Below are 24,150 nucleotides of genomic sequence, written 5' to 3' on the forward strand. Positions count from 1 at the left end.
TTTTATTCCCGTACTTTATGCATTTTTAAGCTTTATTTTGATGTTATTATTATTTTTTGTTTTTTGTGCAATGTGTGTGTTCTTGAATTTTTTTCAACCCTCTCTATCTGTAACTGGATATGTTCTGTTTTGTGAATGATGAATAAATAATAGGTGGTAAAAAATATAGTGAGAGAAACCGAGAGACCCAGGCTCTGTCACAGTTGGTGATGTAAGCACATTGTCCCGGGGGGGACTCGGGTGCCTCCGGAAAACCTGCCCCTGTATTGTAACCTGAACATAATCCATTTACGTGGACAGGTGCATTGACCTTTCATGAACATCGCCAGTAAACAAGTGTAAAAACTATCAAGAATCACAAAAAGATGATAGAGGCCAGGGGCGTCGGAAGTGTTTCGAACCTGTGGGTGCTTCGAACCTGTGCTCGTCTTGAGTTCCATATAAGAAATTTCGATTTCTGAATCAATTCTGTGGGTGTTCGGACCTGTTTTACAAATTCTCGTGGGTGCTCGAGCACCCACAGCACCCCCGGCTCCGACGCCACTGATAGAGGCCGGGAATAGAAAATCTATTCACATTTATCGCCGTTAAAAGTGATAAATTTATCAAAGTTACCGAGATGATTAGCGATCATGCATAGTAACCAGTTATCGTGCATAATAAACGCATTACATTTTTATCACATTTTACCGTAGCATATGTATTGGTTCTTGATTTATTTTTGTAATTAATATATTATATATTATTGTGAAGGCTCTGAAGAGTGGGTTGCCGCCACATTCGCCACTTGCTATCGTAAGTAACTCTCCTCCGTCTTTGTCATCCGTCATGACTACCATGTCGTCCACCGCATCACCTTTGATGACCACGGGACCACCAAGAATAGCAGCTGTGCCACCACCTTCCGTTCATCCACCATCTGTCCATCCACCTTTGCCTAACACAAACATAGGGCCCATCAGGCGGAGGCTTAGCGACAAGACAACCTGTAACTCTCTATCTGGTAAGCTGTTGTTTTATCTTTATATCGTCATGCATATTTGTAAATAGGGATTTTAATTAGAGTTCATTTAGAAAGCGGGAGTAGACGTTAAGGGTGCGTTTGAAACAGGGTTGAACATAAAAACGACTTTATGAAGGAAAACATTTGACTCAATGGGTATTATATGTAACTGGCACTTGAATCATTACAATAATCAACTATATAATAATGTATTGTGAGGTAATCTGGCAGAAAATACATGTACAAATATAGATGCAGTCGATGTTCTTTATAATGACTCCAGATTATAGCGATTATTCCATTACAGTGACCTGTAGGAAGTCTCCCAAGTTTTCATGTAACAACTATCTATAACTATCCTATATTTTTCTTTTTGATACAACGACCAACTGTCGTTCGAGATGATCATGGTCGTTATAAAAATAGGCATACAGTTCTTTTGCATTGATTTTTTTTTAATGTGTGTGATCCTAGACATTAATAAATGTGGGAAGTATCGATTTGTTTTACGTTTGGCAAAAACGACTAGAGTAAAAAATGCATTTTTTACTCTAGTTTTTTACAGCTTGGCAATAACGTACTAACCATAAAAATGATTATCAAACCAAAATTTGAGTTCAAAACTTTCATTTGCATAATAAATGGAAAAATAAATGCATAACAATGCCTTGCATGCATATATGGGGAAATGAATCTATTTTTCCCGGAATAGTTTTTACCGTGATTTTTTATGACAAAGACTTGCCAACCTTGATATTATGAAATCTTGATATAATGATGCTCTGTGGATGAAGGAAAGAATGTTATTGTAGAGATTTTATTGTTATATCGAGCATCGTTGCAGTGAGGTTTCACACTGTACAGTTTTCACTGTAAGTACTACCCTGACTTCATTTCAAAATGGAATCCCAAGGCTTTTTGGTATGTGCTATTTTTAGGTCGCAATTTTATACCTGAACTCCAGTGCCAAGTTTAAAAATAATTTGTACTTTTCACACAGAGTAACATAGCATTATAGTCATAGTAAGAAAAAAAAACAGGTGTTTTTCTTTTAATTTTTCTTTCTAAAATTTGGTCCCAATTAACTAATGTGTATATGCATTTCTATGGAAAATTGTACCCCGGCCTACATGGTTGTTGCCGGTCCCACCTATCGCATAACTTCGATATATTACTGTACTTCGCCTATTTCAGAAAGAATTGGTTCACTTTGGACAAAATTTGATATTTTCGTAGCAAACACAATTGCGTGAATAGTATTGTATTCGATGTTTTGAACACTTTTGTGAAACATAATTTATGCTCATTCTTTGATTTATTATTATATTAAATAAGCCTTCATATATCATAAATTAATATAATTCTTAAGAGTTGGTGTGTTTCAAACAATTTTTTCTTAAATGCTTGAAAAAAAAGTGAGAAGTATCAATTTTTAATGCTTGGAAAAAACCCATTATTGTCAGGACATTTCCTACTGCAGTTTGTTTTTTTTTTCCAGGAATGGAAAAAATTCCCCAACTCGGAAATTTATTAATTCGTATAGTTTGTATTCAAAACTATCTTATATTTAGAGAAATGATCAAATGCACAATACTGCCTCACATTGCATAAATAAGGGAAAAATCAGTTTCTGCCACTTGGCAAAAACTTAATTTTGCCGGGATAGTTTTAACCGCCTGTGGCAAAAACTCTCCAACCCTAGTTTGAAACATATTGCCTATATGGGAAGACGCCAAGATGGCGCAAATTTTGAGTTTTTCGATGAAATATGGATATTTATTACGGTGATATTACTACCCGTGTGATATCACACGAAAAAAAAACTCAATAAAAGGCATGAGAATTGATTATTTTTGTGGCCATCGAAAAAAAACTATCGAGAAGGTTGAAGTCAACAAGGTGAAAAGCATTCCTTACTTGTCCGAAACCAGAGGCAGATTTATGGTTTTTCTTTTTGTGGACTACACAAATTTTGCCATCCTTCTTTCATATTCTATTAATTTTCTGAGATAAATTTCTACTCTTTCCTCAAATTGGCCACCCTGGGATACCCCCCCCCCCCATATAAATACGCTTCTGCATCTAACTCGATGTTTCTCAACCTGTTTTAAAGACAAGAACCGGTAAAATGTCTGAGACAATTTGGCGGATCACTTGTGACATTCGAATTACGAAACATTCTTGTAATTTTCGTTCCGATATTTTTCATATATTTGTCCCATTTTTTGACGTGAAAACGTCTTCAAAATTCACGCCGCGTGTGGGAAGACAATCGCGACGAATGAGCGACAGGTGTTGTTGAACTAATTTCAAACTTCAATAACTCCATCAAAAATATACATAGTGCTGCCATTTTAGTCTCATTTCAAAGAGAAAAAATGAAAGTTTAGGCTACTACCATTTGGATATTTGTGGCAGCCTGACATCAGGAATTGCGTACATGAAAAGTGAACCAATGATTTTCGAGTTTTCGAATTTGACACTCGTGTCTATAAACTCAATCATATCTCAAAAACTACTCAGCCAATCCCAGTGAAGTAAGTGTTAGTCTCAAGAGGAGTGTATGTGCTGTAACTTACTTTCAGGTTTGAATTTTATCTTAAACACTTTAAGAGATTCAAGGCTAAATAAAAAAAATTACTTGAACAGATACAAGGCTGTAAATTACAAAAGTATGAACAGAACCGGATTTTTTCAAAATATCGTGATATATGGGTCCAAAGTACAACCAAAATAAGAAAAATTGGGCACGAATGCGTAGAACCCAAAATGACAAGACTAATGACACCAAAAACGCCGGGCATGAACCAAAAACCACAGCGCAGTACTGCCGCGAATACAGGCAACACAAGCGCGCTCGGGCATCTGACGGGGCTGGATCAAGTATGGCTGTGGATATCGTTGCTGATGAAATGGAGGTCAACCCACACCTTCTTAGCATTCCCAATGCGGCGGTGGGGGGTCTGACATTCTTTGACGTGTAAACGTCTTTAAAATCGATAACGGGTGTAGGCATCGATTATTATTCATATTAAAATTATAAAAAAATTATGATTGAAATAAAACGATTGACGTTTTCACGAAAATAACTGCGGCAGTGTCCGTGTGGCACCTTTTTTTTCAATAATACTTATTTAAATTTGTAATATTTACTAAAAACTCGTGAATACACACACAGCGTTTTAACGATATTATGATATATACGTAATTTCGGCAAAAATTATAATTATTTATCTCACATTTATTAGATCCCATATCTTTGTTTCATTTTATTTGTCAAGTTTAAGTTCTGTCCTTAGTTTTTTTTGGAATTTTAATTACAATTGGTGATTGCACCTACTTCTGACAATTTTTTACTCCCGTATATTTTACGGATTTTAATTAAGACCCCAAGTTTACCGAATTTTATTTTTCTCAATGAAATAGGGTCATCATCATTTTTTTTTTTACAATTTTAAGTAGTTGCACTTTATTTCCGCACCCTACATTTTTTAGTCAGTATTGTCTAAAAATTTTGCTAGTCATTACTGTCTTCTATTTTACGGGACAGATTCATTCTCCCATATTATCAGGCTCTTGGTGGGGTGATCGTCTCCATCGTCCCCGTACCTGCCCCCCTCCACCGGCTGAATATAAAGGGACGAAGAAATAGGAAAAGCTCTCTTCCTAGAATGGGATTACTGCTATTTAACAAGCAGAAAAACCAACTTGTTTGATTTAATTAGTAGATTTAAAAACATAAAAAAAGCAAAACGTCACACTCTTACGAAGAATATTCATCACAAATTTATTTTCATTGAATTTTTATGATAAATTATGTGTAGTGCACGCATAACGTACGGGCTAAACTGATAATAAGAGTGGTTAAATTAAAGTGATATTTCCGTATAATTTCTTTCACATTTATAAAACTTATGAACTTCATTTGAAATTATCTCTTTCAGTCCCAGTAATAAGAAAAGGAAGGGGCAGGCCCGTAGCTAGGCAACTTGGGTGGTGCGTTAATTTCACTAATAACGCACAATTCTTGCGGTTTGGGGTGAACATCCCTGAGGTTAAAAAAAAGAGTATCTCTAAAGTAAAAATACGCAACCCGCACATTTGCGCATACAAGGTATAAAATGATTATGCATAATCGCCGGTAAATGTGTGATAAAATGTCGCGAAATTTATTAAACTCACCGAGGATTGGTGATGTATTACCGATTCAACACATGCACACACATTTACCGTAGCATACATTTAATTCTATATTTCATCAGCTTCAAAAACCTCATTTCAAATATAAGCAAAAAACATATCCGAAATTTCTCTTATTCGAAATGGATTTACCACCACCTTCCCCCCCCCCCTCTTTGTTTTGGATATGTTAGGTACTACTTTATTTCCTTATTTCCATGAAAGAAAATTCATCTCAATCGAAGCTCCCTTCGGCCATAAATATCCATATTTCACTTATCACATATACATTCAGAATAGAAAATAGTTAAGATGAAAAAGTCACAAAATGAAACACCACTCTAGGCGAAACACCACCTAGCTAGATTTGTAATCCTCAGGATATCTCAGAATACCAGATTTATTATACACTAGCTGATACCCGGTGACGTTGCCCGCCCTGCAAAAAATTTACATATATATATATATATATATATACATATATATATATATATATATATATATATATATATATATATATATATATATATATATATATATATATATATATATATACACTGCTGGCCACCCAAATTGCAACACCAAGAAAGACAAGAGATATCGCAACAATATTTATTTTGTAGATAACATGTTGACCAAGCATCAAATGATTAAACTTATAGACTTCTGTGAAGTGTGGTTCCTGCCAAAATCAGTAGCCAGAGTAGCCGCCATTGTTGGACATCACCGCTGCCACACGCCTCGGCATTGATTCAAAGAGACTTTGGATGTGTTCTTGGGGTACAGCAGACCACGCAGCTTCCATGCGTTGCCAAAGTTGATCTGGTGTGGCAGCTGGGGATGTAATCTGGGTCAATCGTTGAGAAACCATGGGCCACATGTTTTCTATCGGCAAAAGATCCGGAGAGCGAGCTGGCCAGGGAAGCAGTTCAATCTGGCGATTGACGAAGAACCTTTGGACAATGCGTGCCACGTGTGGTCGCGCATTATCCTGTTGAAATATGGCTGTGGGCAAGCCCTGAAGGTAAGGAAGGACAACTGGCTCCAACACCTCGGAGATGTAGCGCTGGCTTTTTAAAGTACCGGCAATGCGTACTAGAGGAGTGCGAGAGTGATATCCAATACCGCCCCATACCATAATACCCGGTGCAGGACCAGTGTGGCGGTGCATAACGCAGCTGTTCAGCGTCCTCTCTCCACGGTGTCTCCAGACTCGAATCCGACCATCGTGGTGTTGCAGACAGAAGCGTGACTCGTCAGTAAAGACAATTTCATTCCATTGTGCCGTCCACATCCTTCTTTCATCGCACCATTGGCGGCGGAGACGTCTGTGGTTCTGCGCCAAGGGTAGACGAAGCAATGGACGTCTTGCGGACAGACCACTCTGCTGTAAATGGCGTCGAATGGTACGCGCAGACTGAATGTGCTGTGCTATGGTTCGTGATGTGGCTGAGCGATCCGTCACTGCCATACGCACAATACGCCTGTCATCACGTGAAGTGGTGCACTGAGGTGGATGCGATCGAACACGTCGGTCCGTCGTACCCTCCTGCATCCAACGATCACATATCCGCATTACAGTTGTTTGGTTTCGTCCAACACGACTACCGATTTCCCTGAAAGATAATCCACAATCTCGGTAGGCCACTATCCTTCCTCTGTCGAACTCGGATACTTGATCAAAAGATGCTCGCTGTTTTCTACGAGGCATAATTGATCGTTTTTTTGGAAAAACCACAAGAAAAACACAATTGCCGTACTTCAAATCGTCGAAATCTCCAAGCCTTAAACAGCGCTTTGAAGTGGCGCCACAGGCGCGCGTGATGTGCGTCTGCGCTGAAATTCTAATCATTTGCATATCTCACCTCCGCTAATGCATGTTGCAAATTTTATATTATTTGCATGCTTCCTTCAGGGTGTTGCATTTACGGTGGCCAGCAGTGTATATAGCTTATTAATAATTTCTTAATCAAAAAAATTTCTGCATAAAGTAAGAAAAAATTACTTTTATTTTTAAATATTTTAATTAAAACTTCAGGCAATTGCTTGTGGATACACAATGTTTTTGTTTGTCCATCTGTTGTGTAGAGGTGCAAATTTTTGGGATTATCAACACGCGAGCAGGCGACGTAACGCTGTCCGTGTGAAAAACAGGGCTCAAGTAGGTTGATACTTGTGACTGCCAACAACTGGCCTTGCGCTTTGTTGATTGTCATGGCAAAAGCTAAACGAATCTGGAACTGTAATCGCTTGAAAGTGAATGACATTTCTTCAGTGATAATTGGGATACGTGGAATGAAGACGTCTTCTCCTTTGGCACATCCAGTTAGAATCGTTGCTTCGATGATGTAATTGTGCAATTTCTTCACGGAGAGTCTGTGGCCATTGCAGAGTATCGGTGTCTCCAAATTTCTTAAAAGCATTATAGGTGCTCCGACTTTGAGGGTCACGTTGTGCGGTGGGACACTCGGAATATCCATAGAGTTCAGAAATTTTGCAAAATATAAAACTGTCTGCGCTGTGTCTGTGACAGTGTCAACCGATTTTTAAGATGTGGACTCTCCTGGAATAATTTTTTGGATTTTTTTGTTCATCTTGTTCACACTGTCATTTTTCGATGCCAGAATCGCTTTCTTACAAAGCCACTCATGGTTTCGGTGATTTTGTTGAATGTTTGGAAAGACTTTGTCTGCAAGTTCTTGAACTGAGTTTAACAACTGGTAAAATCCATTTGGGAACGTAATCAGTCCAGTGCTTGGGTCTACGGGAATTCTTCCATTGCTAAGTTTGATCAACTGATGTGAAAATGATAGCAGTGCTGAGTCATTTTACAGTTGAACTTTTTACAAGTTTCGAATCACTCGCGTCGTCTTCATGGGGAGAACGACGCGAGTGATTTGAAACTTGCGAGCACGGGGCAAGGGAAGCCACCACTATAAATCTTTGCTAACTTTTCCGACACAACTCTGCCATTTTTTAGGTAACGGAAGTAAGGTGTTTTGCATCAGTCCGGGGTTGTGAGTGGTTCTATCTATCTATCTACAGTTGAACTCGGATGTTGGTGGATAATGATAATTTTTTAACTTCGTGTCAGAGTGTTGATGATTTGAGGCAAGCATTGAGTTCATCATCTGGCGTTAAACATTTTTATTCCCAATTTTGTCGTCGTAGTTGTTGTTCTCCGTTGTTAGCGACGTCATACGTCCAGCTTGTGCAGCAAATATTATTCAAACGCCTTTTAAGCATTTTTTGAATTGAAACTATACCTCTACGATGGGCTGTTGATGAGATAAAAGCCGCATTAGCACTTACAGGATACCCTGTATATAGGCTAGCAGAAATGCCCGGCGCTCTTCCCGGGTTTTCTTCAATTACTGAGAGGATTGGAAAAGTTACAAACCGTTATAAAAGCATATTTACACGTCTGAAACGCATTGTTGGAAACCGAGGTAACCAAAGTAAACGTTCCGAAAGTAATTGTTGAGGACAGTTTTTCGCCCATTTCGGGCATTTGTCCAGCTCTGGCGAACTTTTAAAGTAGCCTCCGGTTCAATCCTGGTCCTATTTGGTATATATGCAATATCTGTCGACGATCGGCCTAAAACTGTAGATTTGTATAAGGAACAGACGTACATACAGACAGACAAACATATTTTCATATTTATATATAAGATTACTTTCAGTGAAATTAAAAATCATCTAAATCCATTGCCTCCAATAACTTGAAAACTTTCTCATATAAGGTGTTATATGAGAAAGTCTTATACTATGAGAAATCTGCATCTAATCATTGGGTCTAATACCTTGATGAATTAACATATAAATATAAAGTGTACACATTTCTTTTGGTATAACAAAATAAAATTTTATATTTGCGGGGTGGGGGGGTCATTAAAAAATTTCGATTTTTGTTTGATCACGATATATAGATTAGCTCTAGATGTTGTAATAATCATTTCACGAGGTATCAAAACTTTTTGTTTCCTAAATATTGTTGTCTCGTGATTATTTTTCATATCTTAGTTACTAGTACCCTAGAATGGACAGTAGAATTTTATTCTTTCCGGACATATTTTTTTATGAAATTCGATATATGTCTAAATTTAGATGTACTAGAATGAAACTTTGCTACAACGATACTCGATACCACGATAAATTCCTCTACAACGGGGTTTTTTTTAATGTCTTGTTTGGAAATTATTTTAATTATTATTAACATTATTCTAATGTTAAACTGCTGCTTCTCGATATAACGATAGTCCCTCTACAATTATATTTTTTCTTGGTCCGCAGAGTATCGTTATATCAAGCTGAAGGAATCAACGTCGAAAAAGACAACAAAATATTATTGAATTTGCGCGCATCGCTATCGTTATTTTATTTAACTTTCAATTGATGTACAATTTCAAATGATTTCTAGAACTAAGCTTACTGAAGTTCGATCTTTCCATAATTTTACTCGCTGTTTATGTTTTTTTAGCAAAACATACGCACACCAAGAAAATAAGTAGAGTTTTCTTCGAGAAAGTAATTAAATATCGGTAAAACTGAATTTTTATGGTGGGGTTTTAAATGCCGGTAAAACTGAAACTTTATTTTCATTTATTTAGTGTGAACTTTGGCTTCCCCACCCTACTGCAGTGGTTCTGAAACTTTTGTCACGTGTGGCCGTGGCCCAACATCCTGGAGCAGGGCCACTAGGCTAGGATCTTTTGCGGGCCCTCAGCGCAAACTTTCACTGGCCGTCTTATAATGAATTTATGCGTGAAAAAAAAATGTTGAGAATTATCCCGAGCCTTGTCAGTTCCACCCTTGTGGGGGTCATGCTCGTGGCTCCCTTGCCCTGTTCATAGTTCATCTGTGGCTCTCAAAGCTGAAAATATATATTTTTTTAAATCAATACTATGCCTGGTGGTGATATACAGTATTGTTTCTGCTTCTGATGGAAAGAAAATAAAAAGGTCCGTGAGGTAATGTAACTACTAGCACACTGGTCTTTGTCCTTTAGGAGTAGCTGGTGCCTTTTTGCATTATAACACCACCTGCTCCAACATGATGGGGAAGTTACTACTATTGTTGCTTCATTGCGAAGGAAAAAAATCCCGTGAGATACTACACCACCACCACATATGTGTGATGCAATTGTCATTCATTAATTTGCTTAAGACAGAGCATCAGAATATAGACTTCAGATAGAATATTCGATAAGAATGAGAAATTTTGGTACTCGTGTATAACATTAAGCACACAACTAAGACTCTTAATGTGAAAATACAGTAAAATTTATATTCAGGCCACTTTTATGATTTTTTTTTTGAAAAGGCTATATACTTATACCATCTTATGCCATTTAAAAATATGTCATCAGAATTGACCCCAAGAATATAAAATGTGGTAAGAATTAAACATTTTTTTTGGCTAATAATGAACCAGTATGATATTTTTCAAGGAAAAAAGATTATATTTTGGACACTTTTACGTGATTTTTTGAAGAAATAAAACAGGATTGGTTTTTCAAAAAAAAAAACTTTTTTTTAAAGCAAGGTTTAAACCATGGTTAAACCAAACAACCCTGCTGGTTATATTTGGTGCTGATGACTTTTAGGAAATTCAACTTTCTGAAACGGGAGACTGGGGTTAGTATCCCTGTGGAGGCAGGGCCGTCTTAAGAGCATCATGGGCCCCCGGGCCAAGTGGTTTTTCTGAGGCCCTACCAGGTAAATTCTAGAAAATTTCAACCGTATCTCATTTTTGTGAGGCCCCTCTTCTCTTGAGGCCCCCGGGCCGTGTCCGGGTGGGCCCATGCGTTAAGACGGCACTGTGTGGAGGCAGAGTTGAATTTTCTTTCTAAAAGTCATCATTTCCAAATACAACCCGTCTTTCGAGGAATCTGGTAAGGTGGTTATCAACTGAAGATTTCTGCTGCATTCTGCTGCAATGGCAGATATCAATATTCTCTCTCCTGGAGATCGCCAAAATGCTCAGTATTACATACAGCCACTAGAGCATGATCTGTTACTACCTGGTGAACCTCTAGCTGGTCTCCTGTAGGAGTTTCAGCAAGATAATGCAAGCAGGTCGTAGCAGGGGTGGGAACTCTGCGCCAATTGCGCTGCACTGCGCCAAAACTAATATCTTGCGCCATCCTGCTCCAATAGCGTATTTTCGCATTTTTCTGCGCCAAATAGCGAATTTCGCTTCAGTATGCCCGGAATTTCGGAAAGGACGCCAAAAGTTTTTTTGTTCCTGCTAGCCACGAAACGTTTCTTTACGAAAAGAGCGTGTTTTATTCCACTATACTATCGGCCCCTGATCGGGCTTTCCATTGCGAAATCCCGATATTGTCCGTGATCGTGGAACTGAAGATGGTTTGCAGTGCCTTTCAGCTTTAAAGTGCAAATTCGAGTGTTTCCGTTTAAAAAAAAAAGTCGTCACTGGAAGCAGCAGAAATTACTGTAGTCGATTGTCATTGTGTTAAATCCCGATGTTTCGTGAAAAAAATTGTCATTCCTGGAGTAAAAAGCGCATGTCCGCCGAATTACGAATGTTAGTTTAGAAACTTTGCCGAATAACGAGTGTTAAATCGCCAATGTTGCCGACTAACGAGTGTTAAATCGCCAATGTTGCCGTATAACGAGCGCTAAATCGCCAATCTCGCCAAATAACGAGTGTCAGATCGCCAATCTCACCAGATAATGAGTGCTGAATCGCCAAACATCGAGTTGATACTTCCGAAATTTTCTCCCATTTTGCAACAATTTCTTTCCAAGTATAAAAAAATTAAAAACTTATAAAATTTTTTTTAGCTCATTTGAAGTGCTGCTGTTCAAGGCAGCAAATAGTGCCCTCAGTAAGCAAAAATCATCCTAAATAGACGGGTGCAAAAAATTTTATGACAGCCGCTCTTTCAAACAAGGTGTCAAAAGCCTAAAACACCAAAAACAAAAATCGAGCTGAGGAAAAGATGTTTGATAATAAAAGACAGTGCAGTTTTATTTTGAAAAGGGTTGAGGGTTAACGAAAATATTCTTGTTAATTTCACTGCTCCAATTTATAAATATCTGCTCCGAATCCCACATTTTGCTGCTCCAAAATTGCTCCAAATCCAGAATTTGCTGCTCCAAATCCAGAATTTGCTGCTCCAAACTCCAAAACTGCTCCGAATCCTGAATTTTGCTGCTCCAAAGCTGCTCCGAAATGGACTTAGTCACTTCCCACCCCTGTCGTAGTCGTAGGCAGATCGTGCGAAAGTATAGTTTAATGCGTAAAATATTGAAGTTCTCGGCTGGGCAGCATTTTGCTCCGATCTCAGATCTATTTAAAATATTTGGGGCCTTTTATCGAAAAGTTTATGAAAATAATCGATACTATTCATCTGTAAAAGATCTCGGAGCGTCAGTTGATTGTGATGTTATTGGCATAATTTTCAGCCGCAGATAATGCAAGACTTAATTTCTTCGATGGGAATCTATAAACTAACTTACTTATTAGGGAGAAAAGGCTATCCGACCAAATTTTAAATAACTTCAATTTCGCTGAAACTTTCACTTAGCTTTTATTTTAACTTTAACTACGCTTAAATTTTTGCGTCGAGTATGCATGTGCTGTTTTTGTTTATTTTGTGATTATGTTTTTGTCTATGAATGTTCTATAATCTAATTTTATTACTTCGAAAATAAAGCACACGTTCTTCAATAAGTGATAATTAATTTCGGATTTTGCAATTAGTAGTTTTATAATTTGTGGGATCTCAATTAGCGTCTAAACTTTTGAGGTGCACTGTATTTGCACGTCCAATCCAAAGGGTAGACAGGAGGGAATGGTAAATATAACTTTGGTAAATTTTCCGAAAAAACGAATCTAATCAGGGAAATAACGACAAAAAAAACAAGGTGTTGTTAAAGGAACGTCTACTTATCAAGATTCAAGATTGTGCCTTGTAAGTCCTAATTCGAGAGTCCTGGTTGGCAAAGATCCGCCTAATCTAACGAACAACACTTCTTTGTCTTATTTATGTGGTTCTTTCCCACGTTTCCTCCCATTTTAGAATTCAAATATTTCAGCGAATGTTACACTTAGAAACATGGAATTTTCTTTTATTTGTCTCAGAAGAGCTGGGCAACAACATTTTCTAATTGGGGAAGTTACAGGAGAGGGGATAGTTTAATAATTTATATTTGTTAGTTTATAACACACTGTATTTTCACTCCCGAAACCTTTATTATTTCTAGTGACGACGGTAATCAGCCATGTTCTCATCACACTGCCTTTTTGTATACACGCATTGCTCTTAATGTTTGTTATGGGCATTTTACCCCATTTATTCCTTCCACCTAGTTGGATAAGTTGATTTTTCGTGGCTTCTGTGGCCTTACATCTACAGATAGTCTGCCTTGTCCACGCGATACTAGTTTATCTCATCTCGATACCATCACTGATTTACCCATGGTAGTCAATACTATCCACACGACTGATTTTTGGCACGCTTTTCATCACAATAATCAAACTCCTTTCGAAGTCTACCGGTGCGTGAATCAATTCCTTGAGCGTCTACTCGACCCGTGCGGCACCATCGCACCGATTGCCAGATCAGGAGTAAGGGATAAAAGTAATTGCTAAAAAATTTAGAAAAAATATTTCGTATTCAAAATTCAAACTATAGATGTTTGAATTTTATGCTAAACATATATTTTATATATGTTTTTACAAATAATAGTTTAAATATATAGTTTATACAAAAAAATATATTGAACGGAAGCAAATGAATTTGCAAAAGAAACATTTTTTTTTGCATTGCATCTACTAGCTGGGAACCAGAAAAACAATGGACAAGTATCAGTTTATGAAGAAGTGAAGCTCAGGGTAAAATTTAAATAACTAATTTGCCCGTTTTTCACCATATCACTTTCGGCGGACATATATCTGCGAGTTTTCTGAGTCATTTTACTGGTGCAGCTTATACGGCACAGTGTCACCCCATTCGAGGATCAAATTGATATTTATTCACGACGAAGCTGTTTTGTAATGTCATTTTGATCGTAGAATGACGATTTCGGTTAATTTATGCGTCCGCAAACTTCGATTTAAAATACTCTTTCGGGCAAAGAAATTCTTTCTTAACGAAAGGAAAGGGAGAAAAAAAAGGCAAGAAATTTCTTCATACTTCATGATAGAGAGAGAAAATCTTCACATTTCTCTTAATAAGATTTTCGAAAGAATTTAATTTATAGGTTTATAAGAAATATTGAGTTCCAAATCAAAAAATGAAAGAAAAGAGAAAAGTGGAAAATTCAAAGTACAACACATTATTCTTCATTATTTTGTGTCGATTTCTTCATAGATGAATCGAAATTTCATCCGCTCTTTCATACTTTTTTTTTTGTTCCTTCTTCTCGTTTATAGGTATTTTCTTTCTTGGCTTTTGGTCATTAATCCTAAGATTGTTTTTTCTTCCCCGCCCCCCCCCCCCCATCTAACGCTCGTACGTTACCCTTTTCCACCCATCATTGATGATCAGTAAAAAGAAGTAAAGAAAGAGAAAAAAAATAAATAGAGACGTAAGAAACCTTCGCGATTTTCCTATTTCGATTTTTAATTGAAAACGTGCAATAGCTTTATGTGCATTAAGTTTTGATCTATTGACTGTCAAGGTTCCCGCGTGCCACTTTCTTTCTTTCTCTCCTTTCTCGCATTTTCATGATGGAGATTTCAATGGAACTCGCAATAGGAAACGAAATTGCCACTTTTTTATAGTTTTATTTCCAAGAGTGTTCTTAAATTGTAAGAACTAAAAACGAATGGGAGCAAAGGGGTGGGGAGAAGTTGGTCGGTCGAGTGCCGCTGCATTTGACGCAAACAATGCGTGATTAGCCTTTTGCATATGATGGATGATTGATAAATCGCCAACATCTTTTGCCATTACGTTATTTAATGACGTGCATGCGTGGTCTTCGTCCTCACCCTCTCTTTCCCTGCATTCATGGGTGGGGCTTTGGTTGACACTAATATGCCAACGACTAGCTCAGCAATAAATTATTTAGTGTTTTTATAAAAGCCCAGCGAAAAGCTCGTTATTTCTGTGACTGTTGCCTTCTTCTTCCTTTAGCTTCGGCCTTTTTTTCTCTCATTTATTTTTTATTTTATTTTTTTTTTTGCCGTTTTCCCCCTCTGTTTCCCCGCTTCAACACACACATACATGCACCTCTTTCCTATCCCCTCCCCTGAAATATTAAACTTACGTGAGATGTAGAGTGGCGGATGGAGAGCAGGAGATTTTGAGGCACCGTAATTTTTCGGCCTTGGACTTTTATATTTATTTCACCGAAGAAAATACCATCTTTCTTTTTCCGTTCACTGACGATTAATTTGAAAAATGAAAAACGTTGAATAAATAATAATTCTCATTTTTCAGCCTCGTGTATCGGCATATCGTTTTTGACGGTATATCGAGAATTTGTGTAAAATTTAAGATCTTTCTTCACCCTTTTCTCTCTACTTTTTTGAAACCAAATCTTCTTTCTGACTGTACAGCCTCCAAAAATAGGACATTTTATGGATTGCGGTTTAATCTTCAGCCTTTTTTCCTGCCGCTGTGGTGGTAGTCGAGTGCTCATAGTGACATGCTCGCATCGCGAAGACCCGGGTTCGAACCCCACCGCCGCCACAGTGGTGGTCTTCTGAAGTTGGATTTCTGTGGTTCCCAAATTCAGGGCGTAATTGCGAGCAGATCTCCCAACTAAAAAGTCTCGCCACAGAGAGCAACGGCCTACATTGGCACAATTATTCAATCACACTTAACTCATAGTTAGAAAAATTGAATAGAAGAATGGAAGGTGGCAGTACTACACGTAACAAGTATTACACAGAAACAAACTTTAGTTTAGATTCACAACACATACACGCACATTCAGGGATTTACCAATTCGTTACAGATTCCGTAGAGGAATGTGTACGAAGAGAGTGCATGTAAAGTTAAGTAGTAGTAGTAGTAGCCTTTTTCTATAATTGCCGTTTCCTTAAGCATATTACCGTCCGAATCGGGTTTGTGACTCTTCTGATTGTGAAGCAAAATTCGTTATTGGTCGTCATGCAAGACAGACTCTTCCGCAATGTGCTCACGCGCATAATTTCATAAAACTTGAGTGTTCACAACATGTCTTTCATATTTTATCCATAACTACCTAATCGGTAGAAAGGATTTGAACATTCGGATCGATGTGAGTTGCAATAAGTGAAGTTACCAAATTATAGGAATATAGAAAATCGACAACGCACTACCTTTTGATCTGGTCACGCTGGACATCAAGTAATGGGAAAGCTGCGATCATGATCCGCAACAGAGCAGTTCATGGAGCCGTGCTGTCGGTTATGAATAAGTCGGTAGCGGTGCAACTGCACATGGACGGCAGGGAGTTGATTGTGGCTAGCTCATACTCCTCTCCACACAAGGACATAAAAGAAGCTATCGGGGAGATGGTGAAGTATGGAAGACACGAGATCATTATTGCCGTGGGCTGGAATGAGCACAACTATGGTCTATGGGGTTACGCCAATAATAATGAAAGAGGTGAAGACATCTAGATTTCCTTACAGGCAAAGACCTCGTTCTGAATGACAATAGTACACCGACCTACGGACACGCTGGATTCTTTGCTGGCCAGATCTATCTATTAGCAATCGTCTCTAGCAAATGCCATACAATTGTCAGTAGGAGAGGAACCATCGGCATGCTGTCACTTCTATATCCACATAATGATATGCGACTCATCTCCTACTAAAAGTCCTAGTTTCAAAAAGAATTTTACATTTCTAACAACGCAAGCGTGAGCTCTTCAATTTCATTACGTAAAAAGATTCGTAAAACAAAACTAACTGCCTGGCGTACACTATGTGAAAAAAACGGCATCCGAATTTGATACCGTATATCACACTTCTACGTCTCGCAAAATGAAATCAAAGCTGACTATGAGCCAGTTTGGTAACGAAACAATTCTACAGGCGGGGAAAAACACTTAATGACATTCACCCCGATGTCGATCCTGATCTCTATGAGGATCATTTTGTGAGTTCTAGTTTGTACCTCGACACGGATCTGAATATGAGAGCAATATCTAAGCATGAGATAAGAATCTTTGACCAGCTGGATATGCGGAAAGCCCCGGGTCTTGACCGGGTGAACAACGAGATGGTTAGGGGTATAAATAAAGCATTTCCAGGTCTTTTACACTCCCTACATAATAAGTGCTTGCAGCTGGGATGTTTTCCAAATCATTTCAAACAAGGCAGACTTTTATTGAAGACTTTTATTGACACTTTTATTGAAGAAAGGAAGGCATCCAGGTGACTCAAAAGCTTACCTCCCGATTGCTTTACTCTCTAACATCGGGGTGATCAGGTGATCTGGCAGAGGAAGACTTCAGAACTCTGTCAAATTGGCTGCACATACATAAGCTCACTCTTTCTATGGCTAATGCCGAGATTACACTATAAAAGTTTGATAAAATCCCTTTTATAAAACTTTAAAAATCCAACCAATAAAGCTCATAGGTTACATTCGAGCAAATGCAACGGATAATCTTACTGGTTGAATTTTTCAAATTTTAAAAGACGTCGTATGAATTTCAAAAGAATTTCAAATATAAATGAACTTTTAGAAAACTTTTATAGTGCATCCCCAGCCTAATGTTATATCGGACCACTGGAAGAATATATATGTATGCAATTATGTAGATTTAACCCAGGTTCCTAGTGGTTCAATACACATTTAGAAAAGAAATGATGACTCACGAAAGGAAGAATCATGTTACTGTTAAATTTAAGTACCATTTAATATTTAATCAAATAATCCTGAATGGAACGATTTATATTTACACAAACAAAAAAGTCAATTAAAAAAAACCAAACATTACGATACCAAAATCTGCATAATACATAGACAGAATACTATATGTTCGATTATAATATTTTTTAACTTGATGTTGGAATAACTCTCTTTCCCTTTAAACACTCATTATATTTAATCTCACCATCTCCCTCTCTTAATCTCTCACAGTTTGGGTGTTAATTAAACCTCCATAATTTACTTAAAGTGTGGTAAGAATTTCTTTTCTACCTTTCCTCCATCCCTTTTGTCACGGATGATCCATGTCTAAAACACAAATTCTAAGTGCTACATCCTTTTCTCAACTTGATTTCTAGCTTGCACTAATCAATCTGCCTTAATTTTTCAAAATTCTAAAAAGTGAAGTTTTGAGGGGCACCAACCTCCTTTTTCCAATTGGTAGTTCGGTTTCAAAGAAAGATTATTCTATTGGGTGATGAGGATTACGTAGGTACAAAATTAGTATTACTATTAGCGTCATTGTCAAAGTTCACTCCCCTACGATCTTTCGAAACATATGGGGGAAGACGTTTTTCTCTGTGGGGGGGGGGGGGGTTGTACAAAAAAAAGAAGGAAAAGAAAGAAGAGAGGAGCAAAGAAGGCTAAATACGTAAAAACATCGCACGTAAAAACATCGCAAGTCAAAACATCGTACGTCAAAATATCGCAGGTCAAAATATCGCAGGTCAAAATATCGCAGGTCAAAATATCGCAGGTCAAAACATCGCGTCAAAATATCGCAGGTGAAAACATCGCCTGAACATGGCCCTGGAAAAAAGATCGCTTTATGAAAAATTTTTAAATTAAAAATTGTAATGGAAATCACCTCATCCCTTTTTTTTGTTCAACTGGTAACCAAAGCTGCACTAAAAGTGCATTAAACTTTCAAGCGGCTTTGGTTGTGACAAAGCCAAACTGTCATGTGTATGTCTGTGTTCGACTGTTTCCACACCTATTAGTTTTCTCTCAATCCTTCGAATTCGGGCTTTTTTTTTTGAGTAATGGACAATGAATAGAGAGAGTCCTTATAAATTCTGTATTATACAAAAAAAAAAGAAGGTTTTTTTAACAGCTAGCTGAAGCGAAGATATATTTTGGAAAGAGAGAAAATTTAACTGCCCCTCCGGGGAATCAAACCCACACTACCTTTCACTAATAGAGTGAACGCCCTAGACCAGGTTCTCAACCTTTTTTTGCTCATGGCTCCCTTTCAGACATTTCTCATTCCTGTGGCCCCCCTTGTAAATTTCCTACCCCCCCCCCCGTTTTCCCGTTAAATGACAATTGTTCAAATATTGTTTGCAGTATAAATATGTGTTTGAATCTATTTTTAATTTATGAAAATTAAAACACAGTAAAAAAAAATATATAATAAGTTATTTTCAATCAATGTAAACATTGCACTTGAAGACGGCATAATGTCATCAAGTTACTGTTCAGGATGAAGTTTGAATTATTTAGAAATTAGTTTTTCTTGGGTAAATTTGAATTTGGGTGAATCAGAATTTCAAACAAATCAGGAAGTATAAATAATCAGATTTCAAAAAAGAAAATTATCGGTTTATTGATGTCTCGCTGAATGACAAGCTATCTCCGAATGGCTTTTTGGTTCATAATGTCACCTCTCTCCCACAGGCGAACGAAGTAACGTGTGAGTTGGCTTAAACACAACACAATATTTAACATAACAGACACTACTATATGTAATGTACAGAGGGCATAGGTAACAAGACATATGGTATTTTACTTTACTGGCAAACCTCGTTCACCCTACAGGAATACTTTCAATTAGAAAAATTATGTGTAGTACTCAGATATGTCATTCATGTTGCAAGGGGGTGTATAGTTATTAAAATAAAAATGTTAACTTTTTATACGGAAACGTGTGCTCAAAACCCCAATTACAATGTTCTTGCCCCGTCTCTTTTGACGCCAAAAAAAAAAACCGTTTTATCCGCATTTAACGTTGTTTTTTGGTTGGTTGTCTTCAAATAAATGTTACTGTCAATAAAGTGACACTGTATGCATGTATACATTCATCTCGAAACCTTATAGTTATTGATAACACAAGCTTATGACAAAGGCTTTGATTTTTATGACCTAAAGAAGAAACGTAGTAGCTAATAATTTATTAGCAACGACGTTTCATTTTTAGGTAAAAATCAGAGCCCTACTTATGAGAAATCGGTTACACACACGCAAAAAAATCATTGTGCTTGTTTTTGTGAAACTCATAAAATTTTTGATATTTCAAGTGTTAAATTTCATCTTTCAACTACTCAAATACTTATGCTCGGCATTGAAATATTCTGCCCACCAATCAAAAATCAATCAAATCTTTATTACTAAATCTTTATTTACTTAAATAAGAAAAAAATTGCGAAAAAAAATATTCAAAGCATTTTGTTTAAAATTAAATTTTTTCCCCCACTCTTTTAATAAATTTCCTCATGGCCCCCTTATCAGCAGTCATTTATTTATTTACAATAACCCCAGAAGGCATGAAATGCACTTATACTGGAAGAAAAAAAAATAATAGTCAGTACGGGAAGCACTTCGCATACGGAGCCAGGTCGAAATCCCCAATAGTGGAAGCAAATCTTGCGTAGGAGGCACATACAAGTTCTGATGGAAGACTGTTCCATATTCTTTCCACACGGCATCTATATCCTTGGAAAAAACAATCCCTTCTAGCCATTGGTATTCTTATTTGGAAGCGATGCCTACGAAGGTTAACTTGCCTGTCTATGATCTCAAAGAAAGGCTCTCTCGATGGTAGATAAACATTTTGGTGGACTAGTTTGTAGCACATCTTCAGATCTGCAGTGATTCTACGCCATTCCAGTGAGTGTAAACCCAGAAATTTAAGTCTCTGGCAATAAGATAGACCGCTAAATCGATTCCCCGCATGTTGAAGTCCCCGACCAAAATCACCGGAAAGCACGCAGAGCAGTAATGCCTTAGTTCTCTCCAAAACTCACACCAATGATCTAAATTACAATGGCTCCCCTTTTGCGATATTTTCCTGCATGGCCCCCTGGAATATCCTGGGGCCCCCGGTTGAGAACCACCGCCCTAGACTATACAGAGGCAACGAATATCTCAGTCTTTCCTTAGCTCGTATGCACTGAACACGTCCTTTTACCCGGAGAGTGAAAGGTCGTGGGTTCGATTCCCCGCAAGGGCAGTTGAAGTTTCTCTCTTTCCACAATATATCTTCGCATCAACCAGCTGTTAATAAAGTTTGTATGGATAAGCGGAGAGTGACATCATCCTCGGATTTTGTATTATCTGTACCCAGAGCCGTTATTAGGCGCTTTTTCAGCCGGGGAGACATTTCGCACCACCCCATCATGGAAATATGGTTTCCAGATTCCAAAAAAAAGGGGTACGAATTTTCTGGTAAACCGTTAAATTAATAAACCTTTCACTATAGTTTTCTTCATCAAACTGCAATATTCGTTGCTACTACAATAATTGAGCTGTCGATACTCTTTCATTACGAGGATTGCTCGTAGAAGAAATTATTCAATATTATGGTGATACATATATGGAGGGATAAATAATGATCGACATATAGGGACCGGCCAAAGCTCAACGAAAGCTCGAAATTCGGACAATGGCCGTTTCAACTGTTCCGGCTAGTTCGAGAACTAGACAACTTCGGGCTTTAGCAGTAACACACACATATATAAGAGACATTTTGCAAATGACATATTATCTGCATCAAACATCAAATTATCCAAAACGTTTGGGGGGGGGGGAATCAAATTAAACAAGTAATTTCAAATTGAATTGAAATTTTTGCAAGAAACTCAAAGGGAATTCCTGATATTCGAATTAACCAAGTTCGAACTAGCCAAGTTCACCTGTACTTATTATTTAAATCTCAGAAAAATATGCGATAGTGTATAATCTTAAGGAATAAAACAATAACAAAATAATCAAGCGCAATTAAAAATATCCGATGTCTTTTTGAAACTCAAAGCCGCTGATTATATGCAAGTAAATACGATATATATATATATATTAGTTTTCGGCGATGTTTTTGTGACGGCGTTGTTTTGACGTGCGATTTTTTTGTCACGGCGATGTTTTTGTTGGCGATGATTTGACGCGATACCGTTCTTCAGCAGAGGCGCCTAATGGCCAGACCACAGACGGGATATGAGGAGATCACTCTACTTGACTGTGGTTGAGCCCGGTTCCGTTCATAGTCCCAACAGAGTCGAAATCCTGACAAGTCAAAACCCCGACACGGTCGAATTGGAAAATTTAATTTCACTGTATAAGCTGCACCGCGTGTGTTGGAAGACACTAAAGAAAGCTGGGATCAACCGATCAATGGAGATTCTCCTGGATGCCCCGTTGAAGTCGATGTCGAAGAATTCATCTCGTCGATTTTTGACCAGAAATGGGCCTTGATACGTAGGTTGCAAGGCAGAGTGTGATCTTCGTTACGCAAGAAGACATGCGACGTGGATTGTAGATCTGTAGGAACATAGGTTGGCTTAGATCCGTGAATAGTTGTACGTATGGGTTTCATTGAACGCAGTAGTTCATGAAGTTGATGGACGAAATCAGATTGTTTGATGTCTGGTATTGCGGAGAAGTACTCGCGAGGCAGTTGCAATGGTGATTCGTAGAGGATTTCGGCGCAGGAGCATTTTAAATCTTCTTTCACTGCGAATCTCAAGCCTAGTAGCGCTAATGGAAGAGCGTCAACCCAAGCTGCATGCGATTGAATTCGGCATCTTAGGGCAGCTTTCAGCGATAGGTGTTGTCTCTCGATGAGCCCAATTCGCCTGAGGATGATATGCGTTCGTCTTGTGATGTTGGAATCCGAGGTATCTGCTTAACGTCTGGAAAAGATCACTCTCAAACTGTCTTCCTTGGTCAGTAGTAATCCTTTGCGGTATACCGAATCTGGCAAACCAGGTTGCAATTAAGGTTTTAGCGACTGTTTCGACAGTTTGGTCTGGCATAGGTGAGGCTTCGATCCATCTGGAATATCTATTTTCGTTAGGAGGTACCGTGAGCCTTGGCATAATGGCAGTGGGCCAACTATGTCGAGATTGATGTGTTGAAATCGATTGTTCGATACTTTGAATTCGGCCAGAGCGGAACGAGTATGCCGGTGAACTTTCGAACGTTGGCATGCAATGCATGCTCTAGTCTACGTCTGACAATCTTTTTTGATGTTGCGCCAGATGAAGCGTTGAGAAACCAGCTTGGTAGTAGCTTTGATACCTGGATGAGCAAGCGTATGGAGTGATTCAAAAGCTTGTCTTCTGCGTGATTCTGGAATATAAGGACGGATGTGTCCCGTGGAAATGTCACAAAACAAATGCTTTGTTGTATTACTGTCCGGCAAACGAAGTTTGACGATCGTCAATGATGAGATTTTTTTGGAGTTCACGTAATTCATCATCACATTGAGAGTCGGCAATCTCATCGTAGTTGATTGGTGATGGAGAAGCAATAGTTGCGATGCGTGACAAAGTATCAGCAACTACATTGTTTGGTCCGGGAATATACCTGTTATCAGTAGTAAATTCTGCGATATAATTCAATTGCCGTAGTTGTCGAGGCGAAGCTTTGTTCATTGAAGGCATACATCAATGGACGATGATCACTATAAATGGTAAAATGACGTCCTTCTACTTGGCATTTCAAATGTTTAACTGCGCTATAAATAGCTAGAAGTTCTCTGTCACATACGCACTGTATGTTACTTGAGAGTGGGAGAGTGTGCGAGAGAAAAAACCGAGGAGTTGGATCACACCGTCATGTTCTTGCTGTAACACTGCACCGATGGTATTGTCCGATGCATCTGTTGCGAGAGAAATGTGCGCGTTTGGTTTTGGATGAACGGGCAAAGTGGTGTTGCAAAGTGCTTCCTTGTCATCGGCGAAGGCTTGTGAAGCTTGTTGAGTCCAATTGAGTGAGTGGTCGCTGCAGGTTTGCACACTTTGGTATGAAGCGGTGGTAAAAATTCAACATGCCCAGAAATCCACGCAAGGAAGTGGCGAAGTGGGTTGAATAAAGTTCTTGATGACATCTACTTAGGCGGATAACAGTTTGAGTC

General features: G+C 38.2%; 1 protein-coding gene across 4 annotated transcripts in view; it reads left to right on the top strand.

Annotated features, from left to right (window-relative positions):
* LOC149078233 (uncharacterized) overlaps window positions 1–24,150 on the top strand; it is a 575,966-nt gene that overhangs the window by 334,996 nt on the left and 216,820 nt on the right. For all 4 annotated transcript variants that reach the window (XM_089241835.1, XM_089241837.1, XM_089241838.1 and 1 more), the window contains exon 8: window positions 754–1,003. In XM_089241835.1, the coding sequence (XP_089097961.1) occupies window positions 754–1,003 (250 nt within the window). The remainder of the gene's footprint in view (window positions 1–753; window positions 1,004–24,150) is intronic.

Source organism: Pholcus phalangioides, unplaced genomic scaffold, assembly GCF_987345545.1.
Source record: "Pholcus phalangioides strain wild (caught in Gottingen) unplaced genomic scaffold, Ppha-v1.0 ptg000014l_1, whole genome shotgun sequence".
Classification (NCBI taxonomy): Eukaryota; Metazoa; Arthropoda; class Arachnida; order Araneae; family Pholcidae; genus Pholcus; species Pholcus phalangioides.